The 10000-nt window shown below is 39.6% G+C and overlaps 1 protein-coding gene across 1 annotated transcript in view; it reads left to right on the forward strand.

Annotated features, from left to right (window-relative positions):
* C3H15orf41 (chromosome 3 C15orf41 homolog) overlaps positions 1 to 10000 on the forward strand; it is a 197360-nt gene that overhangs the window by 51739 nt on the left and 135621 nt on the right. The window contains exon 4 of the mRNA XM_021193731.2: positions 6418 to 6478. Coding sequence (XP_021049390.1) covers positions 6418 to 6478 — 61 coding nt within the window. The remainder of the gene's footprint in view (positions 1 to 6417; positions 6479 to 10000) is intronic.

Raw genomic sequence — 10000 nt, forward strand, 5'->3', positions numbered from 1 at the left:
GATGGAATTGCTTCCTTGCATTTTTTAAATATGAGGGTCTCAGTTATGATGAGGCATTAAAACATTTGAAATAAAACTAGAATGGGGGCTGGAACAGACTCAGAGGAAAGGCATCCCCACAGTGCCCTCCTGATCTACTGGCAGTCCCTCCCTCTGTGCTGTGGGAGGCAGCCATACTGTTATCTTTGAGGCAGACCACCTTACCAGCCTGTCATTGGGAATGTGCAGCTCAAATGTCCTGGGGTTTTCTAAGGTAAATTGGCTTTCAAAGATTCTTGTTTGTTTTCTACGTGGTTAGACTAAAGGCAGCTTGTGTTTTATCCACACATATTTAAGCAATGGGAAAATGTTAATAACAACTTATTTTAAAATTTTTTCCCTTTATGAATACCACCTGCTGTGAAAATTAAGCATATTTGTGATGGCTTAGCAAGGAGCAAGTGACTGCCCATAACTATGCGACTCACTCTTACCTCTTAGTCTTGCCCCCTTACTCCTCTCTCTGTTTTTCATTTCTGCCTGTCTCCATGTGGCCATGGCCAGCCTCTGCTTCCCTACTCCCTCTCTGCCTGCCTTTCTACAATAAATGTCTAGAAACCAAAAAAAAAAAACAAAAAACAAAAAAAAAAATGTGCCACTCAGAGATAACTACTGGCTAAAATTTCATCCCAGCCTTCTGACTACCCATTTTTAAATAGATGAGGTCATGTTACATGTGTAACTATGAGTCCTGGATTTTATTATGGAAACATGTATATGATATACTATTATTTGTAAAAAAAAGCCTTTTCTTTTATTAGTCGCCTTACTTCACCATGTAAAAGACTGAATTTCCCAGGTTATTCTTCTGAGGACCAAATGTCCCTAGTGTTCTGATATTATAAATAATACTGTGGTAAGCATCTTGGTGCTTGGCTCACCGGCACTGGTCGATTTCTGTGTTTGTAATTCCTGACTGTCCAAACAATGCAGACATTTAGAAATTGACTATGTGTTGTTGACTTACTGTCTATGAGTGTCTCAGTTCTCTTCCTGCCGGCAGTGTGAGAACCCTGATTCCACGTTCTAGTTAGCGTTGAGATTATGCCAAGTGGGAATTCGTAGGATCAGGAGAGCAATAGAAAGTGTGTTCCTCAAGAAGGAAGACCATCATGTGGATACTTCATTCCTCCTTAGAATAAGGAACAAAATACCCATGAAAGGATATAGGTCCAGAGACAAAATTTAGAGCTAAGATGAAAGGATGGACTATCCAGAGACTACCCCATCCGGGAATCTATCCCATCATCAGCCACCAAACCCAGATACTAATGCACATGCCAGGAAGATTCTGCTGAAGGGACCCTGATATAGTGGCCTCTTGTGAGGCTATGCCAGGGCCTGGCACACACAGAAGTGGATGCTCACAGTCAGCTATTGGATGGAACCCAGGGCCCCCAATGGAGGAGCTAGAGAAAGTACCCAAGGAACTGTAGGGGCCTGCAACCCTATAGGTGCAACAACAACAATATGAACTAACCAGTACCACCTGAGCTCGTGTCTCTAGCTGCATATGTAGCAGAAGATGGCCTAATCGGCCATCGTTGGGAAGAGAGGCCCCTTGGTCTTGTAAACTTTATATGACCCAGCACAGGGGAAGGCCAGGGCCAAGTAGTGGGTTAGGGGAGCAGGGCCCGGGGGGGGGGTATAGGGAACTTTCGGGATAGCATTTGAAATGTAAATAAAGAAAATAATAATAAATAAATTAAAAAAAAAAAGAAAATGTCTTCCTGAGTTTTTGCATTGGTGGGCAAGTCTTCTCAGTTTTCATTTTTCATATTTAAGGTTTTCTTTTGAAAACATTACTCTATTCCTTTGGAGTATCCTATTTTATTTCCATACAGGAACATCCTTGGTGAAATTTATCTTGATTCTTACCCATTTACACATAGGCTTTTTGAACACACGTGGTTGGACTATTAGTTACTTTGCTCATCGCTGGGTCAAAATTCCTCCCGTGTGTAATCTAAGGAAAGAAGGATTTGTTTTGACCTGAAGTTTGTAAGTGTATTCTGCATGGCAGAGTTCATGGCAGCAGAGGGATGTGGCTGAGACCCCTCCCTCGGGCAGATGAGTAAGCGGAGAGCAGAGGATGCTGGTACTCAGGCGACTTCAGACTTCCTCCTTTTATTGCCCTCCCTCCCATCCTAGACGGGCCTTCCCTCCTCTGTTCCCTGCTGGAACCACCCTCAGTACCTTCACACACTCAACTGTGGGTGATTCTAAAGCCAATCATGCTGACAATGAATATTGACAGCCACAGACGGTCAGACGTGTAAGTTCCCATCAGTAGCAGGTTTGGAAATCCTGTCTCCCATTTCTTCTAACCATACTGGCTCAGGAAACAGCTTTCATAGCTATACAGAATCTGATCAATTGAATTTTCTAAGATGTTGACATGGAGAAAAGAATTGTTGAGACCTGATATTGACAGTACATGATAAAGCTGGTTTCTGAACATTGATTCTACTGTGATGCTAATCCTGAGAGTCAGCTTGATTGGATTGACAAATGCCTGGGAAGAGAGTAAAACATATTTCTCAGTTTAAATAAAACAAGGCCATATCTGTATAGGAATAATGAAAGAGGGAAGACCCGCCTTGCATGTGGGTCACACCATTCAGTAGGTTATTGGGGGTGTGTCTTTGGAGCCTACATCTTGCCTTGGCCCCTTCTTGTCTGTCTCCTGACTGACATCAGCTGAGTAGCTTCTTTCTTCTCTCATGCTCCTCTGCCAAGATTTGTTTCTCACCTCAGATCTGAGGGCAGTGGAGCTGGACAGCCCTGTCCTGAAACCATGAGCCAAAATAAATCCTTCCTCAGGTTGGTTTTCTTGTCATGGCAACAAAAAGCTGAAATGTCCAGTAGCACCATTTCCTGAACATATATTATCCTGATGGTAATGTCCATGCACTGTGAAAAAGACACTATTCACAATTCCTGCCTTCCAGTGGCATAGGGAGTGGAAGATACCTGTGTCCTTACATATGTGAATTTCAGTAAGGGAAGAGTCAGCATAGGTTTTACTTGTAGAGCACAGCACAGCTCTGTCAGTTCTACACATGGGGTGTCCAGAGTAAGAGTAAATAGACCCATTTAGAAACAAGACTGGCCTTTACTGGCTTGTTGCGAGGGGGAAAAACCTTCTCAAAGGAGAGAAAACAGTGTCAGAGGTGTGTCTTATTGTGTCTTTTATGCTGGCAATGGAGCCTTGTGCATGCTGGGGAAGGGATCTACTATAGAACTGTATCTCCATCTCAACTGTTTCATAAGTCCATAATGTCATGATCATAGATCTTCCAATCAGACATCCATAAATAGCTCTTCACTAAGGGTCTTTTCTACATGTGGGATGTATATACGTGTGTGTGTGTGTGTGTGTGTGTGTGTGTGTGTGTGTGTGAGAGTGTATAGGCCAGAAGTTGATATCAGGGGTCTTCTCACTTAGTGCTTCACCTATTTATTTATTTATCTATCTCTTATTTGAGATATAGTCTTTGAGTGAATCAGGAGAATGGTTCAGCTATATTGGCTGGCTAGAGGGTATAGTATTCCCTCCCCCCCCCCCCCGGCTCTGTGGCTTCGGATGTGCGTCACTGTGCTGGCCTGGGTAGATTTCATCAGTGCCTTGAGGATGGTTTCCTTGTATGAGCTAGCAAAGGAGCCTTTGTACTCACTAGGAATTTGCTGTGACTGAATACATGCAAACTGTGTGCTTGGGATTACTGTTTGACGATCTTTCTGTTTCTTTAAACGTGGTAGAAGTTTCCACTGTGTATTATCAGCATAGTGATAGATGCATCTTTTATGAGAAACCATGCACTTTTGACTCAAAACAACAGTTCTCTTCACAAGTAGTTTACCCCAAACAGATACCTGGACTACTGTTCCTTTCATTTTATCAAGAGTCAAGTGATACTTGTGAATGGGCTTCCTGACCAACTCACCTAATTTGAAATGATATTATAGCACATATGATGCATTTATGACTTTTTTAAAATTGCTGTCTGAAGACTGTCATATCTTCATGATATTCCCTGTTGTTTCTTCAGAGCCCAGATTAAGGCCGAACCCAGAACTCTCAAAAGTATTTGAAGTATACATGAATGCTAAGTATCAAATACTAAAGCTACCTTGACAACAGTGTGCTATTAAACACTGGACTCGGGGTTGGAGCTCTCAGAAGTATGTGCTTCTCATGCTTTCTTGGGGTGGCACAGCTACACGGGTTGATTACTTTATCCTCTGTGCACTGGAGATATAAGCTCATGTTCCCAGGAGCATGTGTTCTTTATACCACCATTGCCATGTTTTCGATTCTTTGTCTTTTGGGGACTGTTTTTATTTTTACCTTTTTGCTTCTGGATCTGTCTTCAAACCTACACTTGCTTTTCTCCCACCCATGCTTCTGACGGCCCTGTTGCCTTATTGATTTCCTATGTGATATACTCAGAGTTAAGAAGGGACCCAGGGTGTGGGAAGTAGACTGGTTTGAATGATTTTGAAGCCGTAATGATCTCACTGCTTTCCCTATAATTTGTGTTGACTCTGCCTTGCTTATATTGTTCTATAATACAGCATCTGCTGGATTTCTGGCAGTTAATCCTAGAAGTCATTTACTGACTATTTTTTTAATATCAACAAAGAACTTTAATTTATTCAATCAAATAAGATATTTTAAAGAAAATAGACAATTTTGCTAGGTTGCCTAAATTGGCTTTAAGAATTATTTAATTATTAATAAGAAAAAGTATATATGTACAGACACTAGATAATCATCTATTATATGTCAAGAATTGTAGTAGGTAGAGTAAGCTGAATGAAATCTATTTCCCCAGCTCTTCTAAGGCTGTCCACATTGCACTAGGAGATGAATTGGAGACAGACAAGAAAATTAGTCCTCCTCTTTTCAGGGTCTTGCTAGCTATGACTCAGGTAACCTGTGCTCATCTGCTCTGTGGGCCTCCTGCTGACCTGTTGTCAGAACAGAAGTAGCCTAAAGCTGGGTCACACTGCCTATCAGTCATCTCACTTCCTCTGATGATATAGGCCTTATAGGTATCTCTCATAGGTATCACAAGAAAGTTAAATGTATTTCAGTAAGAGAGAGGACCACATTTATATAACTTTTAATATAGCATGTTCAATTATAAATCTCCCATTCTGAATTATAAGATAATCTTTATGCTGGGCATATCTATACATAAGAAGGTATCATATATGTAGAGTTCAGAGCTCTTCATAAATTCAAGCACTCACTCAGTATGTTGGAATGTATCTCATAGTTAGGGGGACTTCTGTAGCTCAGCAATAACTTATTCCGTGTTTTGCCACAGAGAACTTACTTCTCATTAGCATATGAAGGGCCATTAACTTACCCATGGATGGTGGACCGAAGAACATGGTATTGGACCTGTGTGTCTAGAGTTAACACAGGTGAAGGATAAATGTAGCAGACAGTGTTGGAGATGAGGCTGGCCAAGTAGAGTGGATAGACACTGGATTGTGGCCAGATCTACTAGCTCAAGCCTGTAATTCAAGCTACTCTAGAGGCTACATCAGGAGGACCAGAGATTCAAGGCTAGCCTGGGCCACCTAATGAGTTAAAAGCCAGCCCCCATACTCAGTCAAACCATGTTTCAAATTCAAAAAAGCAAAAAGAGGTCTTTGGAGAGAACTCTGTGGTAGAACCCTTGCCTAACATGTAAATCCCTAGGTCTAACCACTAGTAGAACAATAGCAAAAAGATACAAATTATAAGGAAACTCAAAGAATCTGGTAGGTGGTTACCTGTAGCCTTGGGATTGAAAGTGGGCTTTCAGAGTTCTTAGAGGAGGTGAATGCCACATTCAAATTTTGATGAAAACAAACTGCCCTGTTTTCCATGTCTGGGAGAGCCTGGGGTTTTGTGCTTGTTTGCTTATTGAAGTGCAGTTTCATGGTACAGGCTGGGGCTATTACAGGAATCTAGGGTGGATGAGAGGGTGAAGGTCTCCCCTTGCCTTTCCATGGTGTAAGGTCTCCCTGGCATGGGTGCTTATGTGCCTACATGCATTGTTTAAACAGAGTCAGCTTGTCCCTTTTCTGTGTGTAGAGTGCTGTGGGTGGGGGTTTAGAAACCGCCTCTCTTCACTTACTTCTGAAAGCTAAGAGGTAGTGGACACTGCTGTGGCTATACCTCTTGCCTCCCCATCAGTGGCTGGCTTGAGGTAAGCTGCACACTGGTCTTGCCCTTCACTGCTTCTCTGTCATCGTAGCAAACTTTAACAGGTCCTGAGCTTGGCTTTTGCCCAGGAGAAATGTGCACACAGGGGACATTGACAAGTCTGTGCTGGCCTTTCCTTGTCACTGCATGACCACTTGCCTTTGTCTACCTAGGTACCTGAATGGCGTGGGGAAAAATGGAGCAGCCCCCGTGCTTTTGGAGCTGGCCAATGAGGTAATATTATTGTTATGATTTTATTTAAACCTGAGCTAAACCTAAGGGGCCTATCTAGAGTTGTGTTATTCAGAATTGTAATTAACTTTAAAAAAAAAGAGAGAAAGATTTTGAGGTGTGTTAGACATTTAAATTGCTCCCTGGTCCCTTTGTACTTTTAATAATTGGACAAAGAACTTCATGAATTAATAAATCAGTTGACATAATTAGTCTACTTCTTTTAAGGCAAATGTACAAACAGCTTCTTTGCTTCTTGTTTTGCGGAAAATTTCAACCAAACAGCTCCAAACATGCTCTTTGGTTTGGTTGCCGTAATTTAGTGTGAGAAATACCTATGTCAAGTGAGGAGATGTGTGCCAAGGAAACCTATGCTAACTATTATAAAAACGAAAGGAGAAATTTTATATTTGACAATGTATTATGTACTTGATTCATTTTTCTATTTGTAAACTTTTATTATAATAAAGGATATAAGCCTATGGAAAAGCATCTTCCCATAAAGAAACATAATATTCTTATTAACACCAAGTATAATGTGATTTATGGAACTTATTTGTTACCTCTGATCTGCTCCTGTGTGGGGAAATAGCTAACAGCCTAACATTTTCAAAAGGAAACCCTGAAGATTTCCTTTGAATGAAGAAACTGCAGAAAGTTCACAATAGTTGCAGAGAGCCTACTGAAAAATAAAATATTTAATTCCTAAACTCTAAAATATTTATCCACTGTAATGAGAGCAATACAATATTGAGTCTGAGTTGGAATGGCTTATGCAAACCTCATAGGGACGCATGAAATGCACACTGTTTCTGTGTTGTGTTATAATGGAAAACAGAGAGGCAAGGCAGAAAATGTGTGTTTGCATTAAAGATGACTCTGTGCTGTGAACATTAAGTGTTGCAGGAGCAGCAAGTTCTACATGCTGCATTAAGAAGGAAGGATGGCTTCTCTTGTCTGCACACTGCTGTAGTCAGCAGAAGAGCAATTACCCATCAGTTAGTAGAGAGGTTTAATAGTCTGGGAAAAACCACCACAGTCTGATGCGAGAGTTAACGCATAGGTGGGTTTGTCTTCTCTTCCTAGGAGAACTTGTATTTTATTTTGTTATTTCTAGAATAGGGTGGGTGTTAAACATCTCCAGACATTTTACTGTTGTTGTTGTTGTTCTAAGTTGGTACCCTTAATGACTTGAGGTACTTCAACACTAAGTAGGATTTTGGTGATTGTCCTCTATGAAAGAGAAGAGGGAGGTGGTAGAATTGTAGGTGCATCTGGGAAAACAGTGATGCAGACGGGGAGCTTGCTTTACATCGATGATGGAAGTTTTCTGAAATAGCACTTTGTGTTCATTTGAATCCAGTGTTGAAAAAAAAAAAGGTTTATTGGTTTGTTTGTTTTTTATGTGTATGGGTGTTTTGTCTGCTTGTCCATCTCTGTATCTTCTTTGTGACTCATATATACCCATGCCAGGCCAGAGGAGAGTGTCAGATTCCCTGAAACTGGAGGTACAGATGGTTATGAGCCACTATATGGGTTCTGGGAATCAAACCCAGGTCCTAGGGAAGAGTAGCCAGGGCTCTTAATCATCAAGCCAACTCTCCAAGTGCTCATTCGAATTTTTAATAGTTAGTTCTGTTGAACTTAGTTTATGGAACTGATCTCAGCTACTATCTTATAATCATATGGAAAAAGCTAACCCATCACCATATATTTCCCCATATTAATATTTACTATTTACCATGAATATGTAGCAATATTTAGCCTCCCTAAAAGAAATAGCTGTTTAGAGATTTTTTTTTTCCTCCCTTCATTTTGGTGCCCAGTTAGTTCAGAGGAAACATTTTATATATGATTACTAATGCATTAGGGGAATTTGGAGATGGTGGGTACCAGATTATGGCTTCTGAACATACGAGCTCCCATGTTTATGTGCTAGTTAATACTTAAAGGATATACGCTTATATCTAGTGGCAATTGATGTGATGGTAATATTTTATGAGTCAATATATATTTAATCAGTGTAACTGTAAAAATTGATGAGAAATATGTAACTCATACATTATACTGTACAGCAACTCTCCTTAGACAAAAGCACCTTGTTATTGTTGATTCGGGTAGGATAAGGGATCTAGGTAGCCATCATCGATTTCATAGATGTCTTAATACCATTTTTTCCTGATCAAGCCTGAAAACTTAACATTTTTAGGAAATCTTGTTCTGTTAGTGATTGTATGCTCCATCGTTCTGTTCTCTCCACACAGATATTTTCAAGTTAGATTTGAAGCACTATGAATTTTACTTACATGCTAAATTTTGACACGAAGCATGATGGCCCTATTTCAGAGAAAGATGGACACATGATTAATATGAAAATTAGAGAGATGCAGGTACCTGAACTAATAAGGTAGTCCTTATTCAGGCTGGAGTACCTTCAGTAATTTCACCATTTTTCATGTGTCAGCCCTGATGTGCGTTACTACGAATAAGCAGCTCCGTGAGAAGCATTTCTTTCTACTTGGGGAATTTAAGGGCATCCAAGTACATACATATTTGAAAAAAAAAAAACTGTTCATACAAATGAAGCTACCCTCTTTGTCTAGTTACTAAATCAAGATAAAATTTTGGTATGAGCATAAGACTTGAATACCTGTCAAAAAAAAAATCCTAGTGATAATATATGAGGAATATTTCCCATTTTATACTCAGGATAAAAAGGTTCATGTGAGGCAAGCATCATTGCTCTTAAAAACATATTTCCTGGTAAAATTAATCAATGGAATTAATAAATAATCTGAAAATGAAAATACTTTTACAAATGAATAGGTGCTGTGTTATTTTTATTGTCACCAACTGAAGTGACTGGTGTGTTGAATATTGTTTGCTTCCTGTTTGAGTCCCTATTTAAAAGAAGGTTCCTTTTCTGGGCTCTGTATTTACTACATTTTTCAGCAGTACTGCAGACCACACTCAGTGTGCATCTTTATGCTGCAGATGTTATTATTCTTGTGTTTTATTCTTAATATTTCTGAAAAGTAGTTTTCCTTTTATCATATAACTTATTTTGTATGTAAATAACTTACAGCTAATCTCAGTTCTCACTAAAGATGAAATGAAATCAGTCAAAAATCCATACTTTAGTAATTGGGATGTTTGATTCAATTTCTGAAAACTAACGGAATAAGAGTGTTTTTCAAATTTGAAATTGTACTCAAAATAATGTAAGTGTAAACAGTTGGATAAAAGGGGGATTCTAGACTAGAAAACAACATTGGCCCACAAACAAAAATTGGGTTTAGAAAAGCCTGTTTGCCTATTTTAAATAAGTATTATTTCCAAATGGTGCTATCACTCTTGGTTCCAGTGTTGTATTCAATAAACTTGACCCATCTATTTTTTTCAACAGCACAGATCATACTCACAGTTTATTACAATGGAAGCCACCAAGGGTGGGAAAGATCTTAATGAATGATGTTTGTTACGGTTGATTAAAATTGACTTAATCTTCAGTGTTGACAAAATATT

This window comes from Mus pahari, chromosome 3, assembly GCF_900095145.1.
Source record: "Mus pahari chromosome 3, PAHARI_EIJ_v1.1, whole genome shotgun sequence".
NCBI lineage: Eukaryota > Metazoa > Chordata > Mammalia > Rodentia > Muridae > Mus > Mus pahari.